Raw genomic sequence first — 18,172 nt, forward strand, 5'->3', positions numbered from 1 at the left:
ATAATCTGCTTTCACTATTGAGCTACTCAGTAGAACAACCACAAATTATGTATACATCTAGCTGGTGGGCGTGGCATATCATGAGCTTTTGACTCACTCTTAAGTTACTCTACTCTTCACTTCCTTACTCATAGCACCAGAGGCAGCATGCTTCGCCCCGAATCTATATTCAAATCAAGTTGAACGCGTATTGGGCAGTCAGCGTTGCACGTGTGCAGCTCTCATAGTTGTTTTTCTTTTCTCTCTTTTTTGTTCGTGCTTCATAAATTATAAATAACTTAATCGTGTCCGAGCGTATTGAACTGTGCGCCAAAAAGGAGCAGCAAAAAAAGGGCTCAAGGATCGAATCGTTTTGTTCAATTTGAAGCGGCTTAACGGCTGACAAATGCACAGGCATCATTCAAACTAGGCTGTGAGAGTGTGTGTGTGTTTGTTGGCTGATTAAGATGCTGCGAGTTGACTTCATTCATGTGTTAACATTATGTGACGCCATAAGTGTGTGTGTGTGTGTGTGTGTGAGCCATGCTTGATTTGCTCAATTCCGGTTCATTGAATTCCGGTTGCCGCGTTTGCCAGTGTCCGAATGTGTTGAGATGCGATATTCTAATCGGATTTGCGTGTTTGTACAATATATGAATTATGCCATATATATATATATATATATATATATATATCCATGAATATACTTACTTTATGAGCGCATGCTTCACTTCGGCATATGAATTATGAAAACAACAATTAAGCAGCACAAAAATAATTATGTTTAATCAGCATTTAGCTTCGCAGCCCATGCATAAATGCTCCACTCAAATGCTGGCTGAATGCAAAAGTGAATTCGTATTATAATAAATATTCATTGAGCAATTTACGCATATCAAATTTTATAATTATTTTATCATTTAAATAAGTAAATTTTAGAAATTTTGCAAACATCAGTTTGATTTTATTCAGCATTAAAGAGCGGGAAATGGAAATAGAGCTTTTTGGTTGGATGAAAAATCAACTTTTCTTCAAATACTAGACAATCCCTTCATATATTTTCCTAATTTTCCATCATATTCCTCTCATAAATTCATATATTTCTCATATATTTCATATATTTTTCTCTCAGTATTTTAAATAGTTTTTGGCTACTTCGTTTCCCAAACACATTTAACAATTAATTAAAGTTTAATACTCATCACAAATTGCCCACAATCCACTCACTTTTGCCAGTGGACTCGCTCAACAATTTGCTAGCCTAGCTTAAATATTAAGTATACGCACCGCGAGCTGATAACAAATCAGCTTTGATGTAAATTCCATTTCGCTTATTAATTTGTAAGTGAATGTTTTTTCGGCCAACCACTGCAGCAGGTGCTGCAGAGACTGGTGCCGAGTGGTGCTGGCTTTCTAATTAAAGCAAGAAGCAAAGATAAAGACATCAATTATTACAGCGCGAGTTTTTCTCTTCACTTTTCGCCAAGCAGCCGACAAAATTTCGCTCGCTGATGCAGCAAATTCTAATTAATTTCAGCGCACAGAGAGAGTGAGATAGATCCTACATATAAATATGGCTGACTCGTGTTACAATATATTCTGCACACAAAATTTTTACAACTAAAAATGTTTACATTGTCTGCAGCTAATTGAAATTCAAATTATTTTCATGAGCCAGCGTGGAGCGCGAGGCGCTTGATAAGTAATTAAGATTGCGTAGGCGTTGGCAATGTATCAAAAAAAAAATAATAATAATAAATAGCAATAATGACATAACAATTTATAAAGACTTGTTTTATTACTTAATATATGAAAAGCAAATTTTAATATTTATTACGTATACTTAATTTAATTTTTGTTTTTTTTAGACAATCAGAATTATACAAAATAAAATACAATAATTTGAAAGATATAAAAAGATTTAGTTAGAATTCTGCGCTATCTTTCGTTCAATACAAATAGGATCACATGAATGAATGCCGCGCCAGACGACTATAAATTGCTGTTGTTGTCGCTTACGCCTGGGGGCTATAATAAAACCTAATTAAGCTATGGCTAATTTCATGAATTACTCAGTCAAACGCTCGATTTGGATGGTCGCATGTTTGATATGGTATTTGCTGCCGCAGGCCAATTGCGTTGCCAGCTCCAGCACAACATTCGCATCGCATAGCCCATCTGATACGATAAGATATGATGTATATATAAATATGATAGTGTTATGCATGCACTGCCTTACCCACAACCAGATGAGCCATCAGCACATTGTGCTCGCTCGTATGCTGCCAGACATTCACATGATGCACCGATCTGTTGATGAAATAAGCATAAATTAATATAATTTATAATTTAAGCGAGTTCATTGACCGCCTGCTGCTCACTTGACACCCTCGATGCCGGACAGCTCGTGCTGTAGCGTGGACAGACACACATTCCGCGGCACCGCATCCAAGAGCACGCTAACAGATTCCCGAAACAGCTGCACCGTGGTCATAATCACAATTATGGAGAAGAGCAGCGTACACAATGGATCCACAAACTTGGCGCCCGGCTGCATGGCAAGCATAAAATTGAATTAGTTTCTTTTTTAATTGATGTCTAGACCTCTCATCTGAACTCGACTCACATAGAATTTGATTAGTATGGCCGCCAGAAAGACGCCGATGCTCTGCACCAGATCCCCAATCACATGAATCATCGCAGCTCGCAGATTTAGATTGCGTTCAGTGGACCTATTCAGATTAAGGAGGGAGATTCTATTATAAACCCACACACATAATATACATGCGTAGACCAAATATTAACTCCAGGCATCTCGCTGCACAAATTAATAACTGCAAATCAAGCATAACTAATACAGCTTTGCTCCCACTCCCACGCCTCTCTCTCGTCTCTCTTGTCTGTGGGCCATGCAACTAAATTAAATTCCAATTACACGTAATCAAACAAACAATTGCCTGCAGACAGCAGCAGCAGCAGCAGCAGCAACGGCAGCTGCTACTTATCGTTGCTGTTGTTATTGTTGAGTCAATTGTTGTGGTTATGCTATACCCTGTATATTTCTTAGATATAAGTCCAACAGGTAATTGTGGGAAAATAAACTTATGCAGATTCCATTAAATATTGAGAGTTGCGAATGGAAATACTTTATAAAACAGAAAGAGTGAGAGTCAAGCGAGAATATAAAAATTAGCATATAGATAGGGTACCTCGTAACGTAGGTTTTTATCAACTTAGATTCTGCTGTGGTCAGGCCTGCATTTATAGAATTTTATATATCCTAATCTAGTTGCATCTTTTTAACATCATTTCAGTCTTCATTATCCTGATTTATATTCTCACTCTCTCTAATTCAATTCAATTCAATTCAATTCAATTCTACTCTACTCTACTCTACTCTACTCTACTCTACTCTACTCTACTCTACTCTATTCCTATTCTACTCTACTCCTATTCTACTATATCTCTACTATATCTCTACTATATCTCTACTATATCTCTACTATATCTCTACTATATCTCTATTATATCTCTATTATATCTCTACTATATCTCTACTATATCTCTACTATATCTCTACTATATCTCTACTATATCTCTACTATATCTCTACTATATCTCTACTATATCTCTACTATATCTCTACTATATCTCTACTATATCTCTACTATATCTCTACTATATCCCTACTATATCCCTACTATATCTCTATCTACTCTACTACATCCCTGCTATATTCTACTCCATTCTATTCTACTTACTCTCATATACACCTACTCTACTCAACACTTAGGTATTATAAACATCTAAGCTCTACTCTACCCTCCCTGATTGATTTGCCTGATCTACACTGTCCTGATAAATTCTAACATCCCCTAGCCTTTTTTATGCCCTGCGCCATAACCTTTTTTTCCGTACGTTACTTTACTCTTCGCTAGTAAAACGCTATTCTACCATATCTCTTAGTCGGGCACGCCCCATACTTATATATTTTACTAATTTCTGCCGCTGTTTGACAACAAATTCATAAGAGTTTCAACCGCAGGCCACAAAAATGCAGCTGACCATTTGAATCAATATGCAATATATATATATATATATATATATGTGCATATTATGGTATCAGGTATATATAACATTAAAAATCAACCCTTTCGGCCGATACACCTACCGGTTTTGCTGGCTTGACTTTAAGCCATTTGTTATGACAACGTCCTCCCTGGGGCTTCCAATTGTTTCGTGGGCGTGATTATGCCCATCACTGTGACTGTGACTGTGATTGTGGCTGTGATTGTGACTGTGACTATGACTGTGACTGTGACTGTGGCTATGACCGTGACTGTGGCTGTGGCCATGGCCATTGGGCCCCATAAACCAGGAGCCATGCAATACGAACATCATGCTGCGGGCAAGAGAAAAAAAAACATTTCATATTTATATTTAATTAAAAGTGCATGGGAAACTGTTTCAAGCGTGACAAATTGCAATATTACAGAAATCACAAAATTTGCTAAAATTACCAAAATCACTAAAATTATTCAAAAATACTTTTTATTAAGGAAAAGCGTTGGGAATAAAGAAAATATGTAAAGCTAGCCGGATTAACTGCTAAATTGCTTTTTTCTCAACTCAACTATAATGTTGAAAGTATGTTTTCTATAGCCTCTTATAGCTGTATGTGGATATATGTGAGAAGTGTTTTATTTCACATATAATTATAAATGTGTAAAATTTATTTATATATATTTCTTATTTTTTTTTTCAATATTTTTATTTTTAATTAATATTTTAAAGGTTTTATTTCTTATATTCATTTAAGTTTTATAATATTGTGCAACATTTGGTGCGATGGAGCACTACTATTTTTGTGAACAAAGCTGTATTGTTATATAATATAATAATAATAATATAATAAAAAAATATAATTTAAAAAATATTCTTATATTAAAATTAAAGACACCTTAATTTAGCTTTTTTTTAAATATTTTTGCAAATCATTCTTTATATTTATCAATATAAAGATATATATATATCTATATATCTATATATCTATATATCTATATATCTATATATCTATACATCTATATATCTATATATCTATATATCTATATATCTATATATCTATATATCTATATATCTATATATCTATATATCTATATATCTATATCTCTATATATCAATATATCTATATATCCATATCTTTATGCAAGTCTTTAGATAATCAGCATCTTTTACTCACATAATATTGATGACAATGCCAATGGCCGATATCCACATCATGACATTAACATCCAGCTCGAATTGCTGCGAATAGATGCGATCGATGGCAACAATGACGAGCATTGCTGTCAGCAGCCAAATGCCCAGAATGGAGATCAAGGCGCCGACAACCTCTGCGAGGGCATTGCAATGCAAAGAGAGAGAGAGAGAAAAACTGGATAAGCGACTAATGGACACAGCGTATGAACAGGTAGGTACAGGTGTGTGCGTGTGTGTGGGTTGCATGGCAAATAATAGAGAGACATGTGAACGTGAGTTTGGCATAAATGCAATTACATAGCCCAAGCGAGCAGAAGAGTGTGCCAGTGTGTGCCTGTGTATGTGTGTGTGTGGTATTGTAAGTGGTTGTGTCTGTCAACTGTGGCTCGGTACACTCATTAGCATAGTGTCGGGACCATAATTGGTATACTTACCAAAACGTTTGTAACCGAAGGACATGCGTGCATCTGGCGGTCGCCCGCCTAACCAGATGGCGACCAGGCCGATGACGAAACTAATGCAATCAGATGCCAAATGTGCTGCATCGGCCATAATGGCCAGACTTCCTGCTATATAGCCGCCAAGGAATTCAATAATCTAATGAGAGATATATATAGACACAGATAAAGATGTATACGCAGTCAAGTGCTTGTGGCTGAAGTTTATCGTAATTAAATCAAGTTTATATAAGATGTGTGTGTGTGTGTTGTGTGTGTATTGCTCACCATGAATATGCAACAGAGCGAAATTGCGAGCAGAATTTTAAATTTCGCCTCCTGCGCCGATTTGCTTTTAAGGTTCGCGCCGAAGCCCGGCTGCGCGCTGCGACAGGCGACGAAAGTGTCGATGCTCGTATCCAGCTGCTGCTGCAAACATAACGGTAATAATTGCCTTATAAATATGCCAGCCTATACACACGCACACATGTGTGTGCGAGTGTGTGTGTGTTTGCATATAAATGGAGTGCAATGCAGTCGAGTCGAGAGTCGAGCGTAATAAGTGCTTTAATTGAACAATTTGAGGTTATGGAGAGCTTATGGATATTTAAGTATAACACTATATAACTCTCATACTATATATATATATATATATATTGAGAGATAAAAATAAAGAGCATGCCTTAAGTTGTTGGCACTTAAGAGCATTATTAAGGGTTCATAAATCAGCTGCGTGCACTTTGCAGCGCTGTAGCAACTGTACTTGGATTACAGCTTAAAACTAGCTATTGAGGTTATGTAGAGTTTTAAGTGTGAAGTATGGCAGGCCATAATTTATGGCTGCCTCTCTATGGCAAACCTCTGTTCGAGTGTTCTCTCTTTAGAAATTGTTAGTGGGCTTATTGCATCATCATTAGATTTACGATATATTTAATAGGCGTTATTGCATGATAATTTGTTGAACAATTTATCTAACAATTAAGTGAATCACCTCCATACCACTTAACTAGCTCTAGAGTTCATTTGCAGCTAGAGTAAACTCTTCCGTTTGATCTTATCGCTTATAGAAATCATTTACGATATTAAAACCATTTACGATATTGATAACATGCACAACAAATTAATCATTCCATCGGTTGGAAACGCCAAACATACATAGATTACTTTGCATTGGACAGTGCTTCACCTTGAAGTCAGGCGAACGTGGCGTATGTGTAATTTATTTACAATATTCACTTTTGGTTACGGCGCAGATGTTATCTTTACGATATTCGAGAGCTATACGAACACAATTTGAGTGAAAAAATTGTGAGAAAATTATTTTTGCTAATTATTGTTGGAGCTTTGTTTGAATTTGTTAAAGATATTATTGGAGTAATGCCAGAAAGAAACGAAAAGGAGTTTCATAATTAGGCAATAATTAGAATAAAAATACAAATACATTAATTATATAAATAGTACAAATTATTGGGAGAGCTAATGAATTAATAAATATTATAAAATTATTATATAACGATGCAAATAATTAAAATAATTTACTAATATTTGCATTATTTATTGTAGCTTAAATAATAATATAATGAGCATAATAGTTATTAAAATAATAATAATTCAAATGACATTAATAATAATAGATTATTAAAAATAATTACTTGTGAGAATGCTCAAGTGGGGAGTGCATGACTAGGTGTAACCCTCTAGCTTTTGGTGTGATCAAAAAAAGGTTTTCTTCATAGACGAACTCAGCTCGACTTATTTTCCCATTTAAAATGGAATTTGTGAACAATTAACAATAAAAACCAGACTACTTATTATTTACACTAATATTTATTAATAATAGCAGCATGAAATGCTGATGAATGACATAGGTCAACATGTTTAGGATATCACGAATCCACCTAAACTCACGCAATTATTATTTACTTGCTGAATTTGAATCTTAAATTAGCTTAGGCTTAACAGAAAGTATACGACATTCAGATACTCTAACTCGATCTTCTATCTGGATATTCTAGCTAAGAATTATGGATATATATTGCATTATGGAAGAATATCTATAAAACCTGAAGCCACGGGAGACTCCAATTGAATATCTCCCAAAAATGTTTAGTCTCATGTTTGTTTAACAAATTTCTTATACTCTACTTGGCCTGTCCTAACTATGGCTATCTCCATCAACTATTCATTATACTTAGGACTATTTCTCATAAACATAATCGATCATGATTAGTAAAGATATCTAAGCTTACTAATATGAATGAAAAACTTGCCAAATTCAGGTGACTATTATTGCTGCTGCTGCCGCCGCCGCTGCGTAACAGCGGCACCTCCCACGTGTGCTCATCCAGATCCAAAGCTTCGGCTCTGCTGCCTCTCGTTGGATTCAGATTGGTGTTGGTGTTGTTGTTGTTGTTGTTGTTGCTGCTGCTGCTGCTGTTGTTGTTGTTGTTGGAATAGTGATATTTGGGATTACCATTTGGCATGTGAGTGCTGTTCAGTCTTATATGATTGCTGCTAGGATTGGGATGCTGCTGCTGCTGCTGCTTCTCATCCCCATAGAGTAAAAAACTCTCATCGTAATCGTCATCGTGCATTGTGGGTGCCAACGCGTTGTCAAGTTTTTGATATTTTGACATTGTTGTTGGCTCTTCTTTTGCTGCTTCTGTTCCACGCGGGAGTTCTTTGTGGGGTGCACGTGTGTGTTTGTGTGTGTTTCACTTGCTTTGAGCTTTTGGTTCTTTGGGGTTTTGCTTATTATCTACATTGCATTTATCATAATTAGTGGGCGCTTGTCATTCTCCAACCATCTTTTGTCATCACTCGCATCATTATTGTCATCATTATTATCATCATCATTTATGTTGTCGTTGTTGTCGTCGTCGTTCTCGCTGCGAGTGCTTCATTAGGCGTACTCCAGCCCGTCCCCAGCGTGTCTACGTGTCTTTTACTATATATATAGTTTTTTTGCAGAATTGTTTAAGTATAATTTCGCTTTAGTTGAAAGAAGTATATTTATGTATGTTTTTGTGTTTATTTGTTTGTTTAGTTTGTGTTTACTTTGGTTTTTTATTTCACTTTTCTTTTCGTTTCATATACATGAAGTGTGGATACTTTGTTTACGAATGCTCTTCCGGTCCACGAAAACTATTTTAAAATATATTAAACGAATTGCAGTTGGTGAGTAACGACTGCTAGATACTCTAGCATAAGGAATATATTGAGTGAGATAGTATATATAGTAAAATAATGATTGCTTTTAGGAATTACCTGAAACAAGGGGTATTAAGTAAGCAGTGAAATCTCAGATGGACTCAGAATGGAAATTTGAATACATCATAAATAAGAAATATATGTGTTGAGCTAACTTATACTAAAGTGTTAGCTCTAATTATGCTCTATATCAAATATTAACTTTAATTAACTATATAATCTATCTCTACAACTACCTAGCCCACTCACTACAAACACAATGAAGCTAGCTAATATACCCCACTTACTTTTAGCGTAGAACGCAAAGCATATGCTTTGCGCTTTTAAAGAAATTAAATTAATGCCATTTGTTTAAAATCTTATGGACTCAAAAAAAAAATATTTGAACAAAAAACATTTGTGCTAAGCAAATTATAATCGGCAGATCTAAAAAAACATAAATTATAGGGAAAAATGTTTGAAGGCTATAAATAATATAGTATGTAGTATATAAATGCACTTTAGATTAAAGAAACTACGCAAAATCATGGAACTAGCAAAGTCTGGCAATGAATACACTATAAAACAGCGCGGCTATAGCCGAACTCTAACTAGACTTGCTGCTCTATAGCTCAATTTCTTTCTGGGAATAAAGAAAAGGTATTCAACTATCGACAAGAGACAAACTGAACTATTAAGTTGATATATTAATGAGCACACTACACTACAAATCTTAGTCAGACCATAGTCGACTCTTTGAACTATTCATAATTATATCTCAAGGGCATTAAGGGTTCTTTGCCCTGTTATCTAAGCTAAAAACGTTACGTCGTTTACATGTCTTAAGTGCTTCGGCTATGTTTTCGCTTTGACTTTGTTATTTTATCTTTTCGTTTGCTTTGCACTCTCATACGCATATTTATTGTGTCGTTTGCCTTTATTTTTTTTTTTTTTTTTTTTTTTTTTTTCGTTTTTATTTCTTTATTTTGTTGCAGCTTATTGTCTTAGACTCTATAGCGCATTTAGCTCTAAACCTTAACTAATGGGAGGGCAGATATGCCAATTATTCTGCACTTGTAGCTACTATCTTAATTAGTTCTAATATTGTCTAGAGGATGCAATCTCTTCAGTCTTCGCCTATTGTTGTTTATAGCCAGGTTGCTTGCGAGATGGTTAGGATGCGCTGCAAGTCTGTCCGCGTATCTTGAACTGTGTCGCCCAATGAGTTCAGCAACTGTGGGAATTGCTAAATCCCTATGTAAGACTGAGTTTCTTACAAACCAGCTGGCTCCAGTCCATCTGCGTAGTGCTTTATTCTGCAGGGTCTGAATTTTGTTCCTTGTAGTCTTCGCCGAGGAGCCCCATAGAGAGATACCATATACGAAGGTTGGGACAACTATTGCCTTGTAGATGGCGGCCTTGCTGCTGTAAGACAACTTGCTTGAAGCTCTCAGCATCCAGTCGAGGGTTTTTAGCTTGCTTTTGCATTTTGAGGTTACTTGACTTATGTGCGCTTTAAAAGTCAGCCTTCTGTCAAGAGTGATACCAAGGTACTTTACTTTTGAGGCTTTGGGAATAGTGGGCCCCAATGCAACGCTTGGGCAATCTCCTCTTCTAGTGGCGAAGGTAGTATGTACAGACTTTTGTGCATTAATGGTGATACACCACCGTTTTGCCCAGCGTCCGAAAGAGTCCAGATATTTTTGTAGTGAGTCTGAAGCTTCTTGCGCAGATACGTGACGTGATAAGATGGCGGTGTCATCTGCATAGGTCGCTATGAGTACTGCATCTGTACTTCCTATATTTGGCTCGGGAGTTGGCATATCTCCTGTGAATAAAGTATAAAGTGTTGGGCCTAGAACACTACCCTGTGGTACTCCAGCCATAATTGGTCTAGTCAAGGATACTGTTTGCCCCCTTGACACTTGGAAGGTTCTTCCAATAAGGTATGAGGATAGCAACGCGAAAAATGGGGCTGGAAGGGTGGTCCTCACTTTCTGCAGCAGTCCCAGGTGCCAAACTCGATCAAACGCCTGTTTGATGTCTAAAAAGACGGCAGAGCAGTACATCTTTTCTTCAAAGGCTCCAAGGATATGGTGCACAACTCTGTGAACCTGTTCCGGTGTTCCATGCTGTCTCCTGAAGCCAAACTGATGGTTTGGAATGGCCTCCTGGCGTCCCAGATGTGTCAGTACTCGTTCCAGAAATATTCTTTCGAATATTTTGGAGAGTACTGGCAACAGGCTAATTGGTCTGTACGACTCAATTTCTCCCACGGGTTTGCCAGGCTTAGGAATCATCACAATCACGGCGCGCTTCCAGCAGGCTGGAAAGTGCCGGATGCGGAGCATGGCGTTGTACACCATAGTTATGTAGTCTATGGTGGAGTCAGGCAGTGCTCTAAGGACTCTGCCGTTTATTAGATCATATCCAGGGGATTTTTTTGCCTTCACTCTTCTGATGTGTTCAAGAACCTCTTCTTTTGTACATCCAGTTATCTGGTCTTCAGCTGGGAGGGGCGAGAGAACGATGTCTTCTGTTGCTTCGATTTCTGAGGCCTCTGCGGTAATCACCGGCGTGAATTGGTCTTGAAGGTGGTTTGCAAAAGCCTCAGCTTGAGCTTCGTCTCCAATGTGCCAGGAACCAGAAATGCTCCGAATGGGATGACGTCGTATTGGCTGCCGTTTGAGCTTTCTTGTAAATTTCCATAATTGAAACTCTGCGTCAGTGGGCGATTCAGCTCGTACCAGCGCATCGCTGATACACCTCTTTTGAAGCAGGGCGAGAGCAGCTTTAAGATGCCTCGTGGCTTCGTTGTACATGGATTTGGCATCAGGCGTGCGTAATCTTAACCAGCGTCTCCTGGCCCATCTTTTGTGTATTAGTAGGTGTTGGGCCTCCAAGGTGAGGGGGATGTTGTACGGAGACTGTTGTCTTGTTTGGCAAGATGGTGGGGCGGCTTGGTGCGCAGCTTTGACTATTTCTTCCTGCAGTTTGTTTGCTGCGTAGTCCACGTCTTCAGGAGTGTTAAGTTCCATTTCTATGTGCAAAGAGTAATGGAGCTCGCGCCTAAAGACTCCTAAATCTGATCCTGCTGGCAGTAGTTGTTTCCTAATGGGCAAGGGCTGTGGCTGCGCGTGGATTGTGACTATTAGTGGCAGGTGGTCAGAGGATAGGTCCAAGGATTCTTCAATGGTCAATTGCCGGTCACAGATGCCTTTGTAGACAGCGAAGTCGATTGCCGAGGGCCTGTGTCCATTAATTGGGTAACGGGTGGGGGCTCCAGTCGCCAATATGCTGAATTGTAAGTTTTGAATCGCCTCAAATATGACTTCTCCGCGACGATTCGCACTATTGCTTCCCCAAAATGGGTGCCATCCATTCCAGTCGCCGCCGATGAGGGTCTTATTCAACCTTTGGCCTAGAACCTGTTCCATGTGATGATCACACAGACCAGTGTTTGGCGGAAGATAAATTGACGCAACTTCGATCGCTCCAATAGACGTAGGCAGGGTGATGGCTGAGACCTGCATTGTTGCGTTGCAAATTGGCAGTAAAGGTGTATGCGGTATTGTTGCTCGTATGAGGATTGAGGATCCACCAAAGCAGTTTGCTCCTTCACCATGAGCCTGATAGTGTTCGTATCCGAAAATTTGTGTAGTGGGGCACTCATGAGTTTCTGTTATTAACATTATATCTATGTTTTCTTGTGAGAGAAACGCAGCCAGTTCCTGAGTCTTGTTTCTCAGGCCATTGGCGTTCCAGATACCCACACGTAAAGCCATTATTTGTAGGCAAGCTTGGTTATGATGGCCATTAAACTGTTTAGCATGGTTGCTTGTTGGGATTGTACTTCTCGCATCGCTTTGAGCTCGGCATTAATTGCGTCAAACTGACGTTGTTGTTGCTGAAGCATTTCAGTGAACAAAGTGTCACTTGTGGTATTCTTATTTGACGGTCCACCTCTAGCGGCCTGTGCGTAAGAAACACCACTAATAGGCGTTGCAAAGCTCGTGGCTTGGGTAATGCTCCGGGGCCTTGTAATTTCGGAAGCAGTACTCGGACCCGTAGACGGTGTTTGTGTGGGACTCCTTTTTTGTGCTGGGGATTGCAATTTGCGCAACCGCTTGTATACTTGGCAGCCCTTATAGTTGGCTGGGTGCTGTAACTCACAGTGCACACAAGTTGGTGCCTGGTCCTTTTCGCGGGTGCAGTCTTTGGATGCGTGTTTCCCGGCGCAACGCACACATCTGGGAGCTTTGTGGCAGTAGCGTTGTGTGTGTCCAAATTCTTGACAGCGATGGCATTGTGTCAGGTCGTTGTATCTTCTTGGCAGTTCCACTGTGCAGCGTTGCCTGCAGACAACTCGAATGTCCAAAATTTCTTTGTTGTTGGGGGCCTGAGCCACGTCAACAAAAAATATATTTAGCGGTGTTTTGTCCATACGGCTCAGTGGGTTGTGCACATTTGTAATTGTGTGGCCTTTGGTTTCCAATTCCTTTTTAATTAGTGTTGTATCAGTGCTGGAGTGAAGCCCTTTGAACACGACTCTATATGGTTTGTCCTCCTTAAGCTGGTAGCAGTGGAACTCCAATTCCAGCTTAGTAAAGTGGTCTATAACTCTGCGATAGTCCTCACTGCATTGGGTTAATACACCTATGTTATTCTTCTTTGGCTTAATTACGTATGATTTAGCATCAATTACTTTATCTATTATCTGTTGAAGTAGGGCCACAGACTTGATGTTTGGACACCATATGGGGGGCGGACGAGGTTTCGGAGTAGTTTGCTGGTCGGTCAATACTGGGGCTTCTGGAGCTACAGGTGATTCGCTGTAGTCTTCATCTTCTTCTACGAGCAGTGAAAATCGATTTTCTGATATTAATGCTGCATTGCTGGTGCTTGGTTCGTCGAAGATGAGCCTTTTCTTGATGGTTTTTGGTGAATTTGGCTGTTTACGTTTCGTGTTTTTGTTGTTAGTGATGCCTTGCACGGAGGCGATATCTATTTTTGAGTTTATTGGCATGATGGAGGCTTGCCTATTTGCCATCACAACGTTAAGCTGGGCTTGCATTTCTGCATTTACCTTTACAGCTGTAGCGAGGTTATTGACATTAGATGTCATCGCGGATTGTGCTTTTGAGTGCAGGCGCACTCGCGCCAAGCGACGAAATTTCGTAAATTGCAATTAAAGCAATTGAGTTACGCGGAAGCAAGCGATAAGAAAACGCTGCGTGTGCGGTTTTTGTTGCTGTTGCGTTGAAGAATGCACCGCAAAGTTCTATTTTTAGAACTCTGCAGCAGTAGAGCTTAAGCGAAGGCTGTTCGAATTCACGTCTTTACAGGTCGAACGACTGATCGCGATTGAAAATTGCCTTTATATTTGGGCGCTTCGTGTTGAAGATAAGCATTACATTACAATTCCCATGCCGGCGAGACTATGATTAACTTGTCACACGGAAAGAGGGAGAGACGGAGACAGAGAGAGAGAGCGCGAGAGAGACAGAGCACATGCTAAGGCAACGATGCGTAACGCATTCTGGCAACTAGTGAATAGCAATTAGCACTCGATGTGACTGTTTTTCTTTACTTTTGACCACTTCAATCATTTTTTTGAGGCAGTTTTGTTTTGAGATTAGATAAAATGCTGATAAGACGAAATATTAGATATATGAATGTATGTATATATGAGTAAATGAAACTTGCAGTAAGAACTTCAATGTGTTTAATATAAACAAAACGCAAACATTAAATATACTTCAACAAAAACTAGACTAGAATACATATATATACTCTATATACATATATACAGATACCGTTGAGCCCGCTAAAGCCTGTTGAGCATTGATAAAATGTACGTGCGCTTGGCACACTTTTGTTTTGCTTGTGGAACAACCCCTAGCAGCTCCCCGGAACTGCTGGTTCTAGCTACTAGAAAACTGATTTGAAAAGAATTTATTGTTGACAGCGAGGCTTGCTCTGTGTGTGTGTTGTGCGTGTGTGTGCAGTGATTTCATTTCAATTCTGTTTTCCTTGTGATTTCCATTTATAACAGTTTATTTATGTCTGCATTGCATGCGTCTTCTTATGACGTCTTTTGTCTTCGATTCACAGCTAAATTTAGCATTATATTTACTTTTACTTAGACAAAAGAATGAAGAGCTTTAATTTTGAAGCAATAAAAAGTATTTTTTGTTTGCTACAATATACTAATTAATTTATGAATACTACAATAATAACTGTGCATTGCAATTGCGATTTGGTTTTCTGTTCATTGACCTTCGCAACAGGTTTTTTTTGTTGTTTTTGCTGATGAGACGCTTTTTCGATATGTAATCGAACTAGTTTGCACCAGCTGCTGCTGTAGATGTTGTTGCTATACATGTAACTGTTATTATTTATGTTTAGAAGCTGCACTTGAGCCGGCGCACGTGAAGCCGGTCGAACTAGAACACGAGACGGAGAGAGAGCGACAGAGCGAAAGAGCGAACGACCGCACTCGTAAGCGAGTGCATCACAAGAGAGCGAGCTTAAAACAGCCAGCTTATGCGAAAGTGTGAGAGAGATTAAGCCGTTATCAGAATAAGCGATAAAGCAAACATGTAAATTAAGTTGTCCGCGTCCCTTTTCAGTAGGCACCTTTCACGTGATTGTTGTTTCTTTTACACAATGCTTAACATTGTCAGAGTTTTTCATATTCCTTCCTTCGTAGTTCGCACAGTTTCGCTGCGTGTTTACAACGTTAATGACGTGTTGTTGTCGTTCAATTCACTATAATTTTTATTGTCTGTGCGTTTTTTCCTAGTAAATGGGATTTTAATGGCATTTTATTTATAGTGTTAAATTTATCACGGTAAGTATTTCAATTGTTATAAAAACAATTTTTATATGCATTTATTGAGTGATTGAACTACCTTTAAAATTCCATTGATTTTTCTATTAGCTTTTTTCTAAATATTTCGTAATAATTTGCGTTTTATGTATTTTTTGTCAAGATCATTAGAGAGGCGTGGGTATTTTTATTGAATTTGTTTTCGTTTGGTTTTTTTCTTTTGTATTTTAGCGCTTTTGTCACCGTTGCAGACGCGCTCGTCGTCAGCGACGCATGAACTTCAACTAACGGCAGCGGCGTCAAAGCCACAGAACAAACGACGCGACGACAGCAAAGCGGCGCGAGTGTAAAAACAAAGTAAGCAAGTAAGCGCGCGCGAGAGAATGAGCGTGAGTGTGAGCAGAAGAGTGCGAGTGCGCCGGGCGCTACTACAAATAACTGAGAGTGTCAAATATGTGTAAGTATGTCTATATATGGATGTATATATATGCTAGTGTTAATACATCATCTTGCAACTGACGCTGATTGCTATGTGCATGCCCATTGCTCATTCGCTCTCATCACTTGCTACTGAGTGCGATTGCTTCCATTTTCCATTTGAGTGCTTTTGCGCTCTCACTCAATTTGCTGAGGTTCTGCTCTGTCACTGAAGATCAGTTTGCTGATACACTTTGCAGGTGACATTTGTAATTTTCGTTTTGTTCTCGTTGTTTGCTTAGTGCGTATATAGTTAGCGAAAGGTAAATAAATGACCAAAGCTTATTCATGATCAATTCAGTTACATTGAAGTTTACAAAAGTTTTCATTATCAAACGAGACAAAGCAAGGAATGCTTATGTGTACACTGATAAATGTATATATGCATATGTTAAGAAACGATGAGTACATACATACATACATATATGTTTTTCATTTTTGCAGTGCGCATTTTCACTTCTCATAAGTGTGTGTGTTTTGTATTACCACCAGTACTTAAGAACTTATATAGTAATACTCGTATGTTTTTTGTTTTTTTGTACTAATTGTAAATAAGTCGTAATTTGACGGAATATTGCAATTTATACAAACATATATAAATATATATAAAACTGTAATATATAAAGCGTATATAATTTGATTATAGCCCAATACATATATAGAAGCAGCAACATTTGACTGGTACTAATTCCTATATACTCTTTCTGTAAGCCATTCGAACAGCATTTAAGGCCTTCAAGCTTAAAATGTACGTGGGTAGTGAGAAATATGTTTGACTAGACAAAAAAAAACTTAATCAATTTATATAAATTAGCTTTTTTGTGGCATTATCTCGTTCTTTATGATGATGAAAATTTCTCAGTGTATTCATTGTGTTCATCTCTTTATATCTATTCATCTTTACATCACAATCTTTTCTTTTCACTTATTTCTTATACTCAATTTATCTCTTTTTCAATCTCATTCTTATTCCCATTAGCTTTCTTCTTCTTATTATCCCTGTCGTGTTTATTTTCAATTTCATTCTCACTTTCATTCGTATTCTCAATTTCATTTTATCTTTTATTTCCGCAAAAAATATTCTCTTTTATTTGCTGCTTCTTTTTCTCTTTTCAGAGTGTATATTTTATTGCTCTTCCTCCCTGTCTTTCTCTCTCTCTCATTATTTCTTTTTCCCAGTCTCGCTATCTATCTATATTTCTATCGCCCTCTCTGTATCTGTCCGTCTCTCCGTTCCTTTAACTATCTTTCCCTTTTCTTTCTTGTACTTACTCTGTTTCTCATTCTCTCTCTCTCTGTTTCTGTTTCAATCTTATTGTCTGTCTCTTTCTATTTTTCTTTCTCTCTCTCTCTCTCTAGTCCTTTCTCTTTTTCGCTTCTTCTCTCTCTTTTATCCTTAATCTTCATTCTTCATTTTCTCATTTTTTTTCATTCTACTTCTACTCTTACTTGCTTTTATTCCATTTCCTCGCGCTTAATTGTTTCCTTATCAGTTATTTTGCTTGAAAGTAGCTTAAAGCAGCTTAGTTCTTAATACTAATCATATATATACATATTTTTATATAAACATGTCTATATATAATACGCTTGTCACTCACCCACACAAGGAGCTGCGTCTCATATTTTTCTTACTTTTAAGTAAGTGTTGTAAAACGTTTTCTTGCCCTCCTTTGCCAATGAAATAGATATTTTTATTGGCCAATTTCATGAATCGAATTTCTTGCAATGCTTCCCTGAGCCATAAATGAAGCTATTTACCGCAAGCGCTTCACGTTGCTAACCATGTTGCAAAACGATAAGATTTCAATTAATAAGATACACACAGTCAAACTAGACATGGATATAGATGTAGATAGAGATAGAGATATAAACAGATAGAGAGGGGGAGGGAGAGGGCTGGCGAGAGCTAGCTTAAAATGCGTCTTAAGTTACAGACAGGCAATTGCGTTAGTTGAAAATGGCTATAAGTGGCCAGCATGTTGTTGTCTTATCATCACAC

General features: G+C 38.0%; 1 protein-coding gene across 7 annotated transcripts; it reads right to left on the reverse strand.

The window, feature by feature from the left end:
- Positions 1–1,885: 1,885 nt before the first annotated feature.
- LOC111600910 (metal tolerance protein 1) lies at positions 1,886–16,024 on the reverse strand. 7 transcript variants are annotated; one of them, XM_023317269.2, is made up of 10 exons: positions 15,779–16,024; positions 8,149–8,819; positions 5,964–6,101; positions 5,673–5,835; positions 5,219–5,372; positions 4,151–4,381; positions 2,606–2,711; positions 2,361–2,530; positions 2,219–2,289; positions 1,886–2,157 (listed from the first exon to the last, which is right to left on the reverse strand). In XM_023317269.2, exons 2-10 carry the CDS (start codon positions 8,149–8,151, stop codon positions 2,048–2,050), a joined length of 1,146 nt encoding a protein of 381 aa, XP_023173037.2. In that variant the 5' UTR covers positions 8,152–8,819; positions 15,779–16,024; the 3' UTR covers positions 1,886–2,047. The 7 variants fall into 7 exon arrangements, with proteins under 7 accessions (XP_023173037.2, XP_023173036.2, XP_023173039.2 ...); XM_023317268.2 differs by having other exon boundaries at positions 5,964–6,104; XM_030225252.1 differs by having other exon boundaries at positions 1,887–2,157; positions 7,925–8,622; positions 15,779–16,023.
- Between the last annotated feature and the right edge of the window lie 2,148 nt (positions 16,025–18,172).

Source organism: Drosophila hydei, unplaced genomic scaffold (assembly GCF_003285905.1).
Source record: "Drosophila hydei strain 15085-1641.00,03,60 unplaced genomic scaffold, DhydRS2 tig00008127-arrow-arrow-pilon, whole genome shotgun sequence".
Taxonomy (NCBI): Eukaryota; Metazoa; Arthropoda; class Insecta; order Diptera; family Drosophilidae; genus Drosophila; species Drosophila hydei.

Excerpts from the sequence above, each read along its gene's own strand:
- LOC111600910 (XM_030225252.1), bottom strand. The coding sequence starts at position 8,311 with ATGTCAAAATATCAAAAACTTGACAACGCGTTGGCACCCACAATGCAC. Across the intron at positions 6,102-7,924 it reads CAAGTTTTTCATTCATATTA|CAGCTGGATACGAGCATCGA; the intron begins GTAAGCTTAGAT and ends TGTTTGCAGCAG. Across the intron at positions 4,382-5,218 it reads GGCATTGTCATCAATATTAT|CATGATGTTCGTATTGCATG; the intron begins GTGAGTAAAAGA and ends TCTTGCCCGCAG.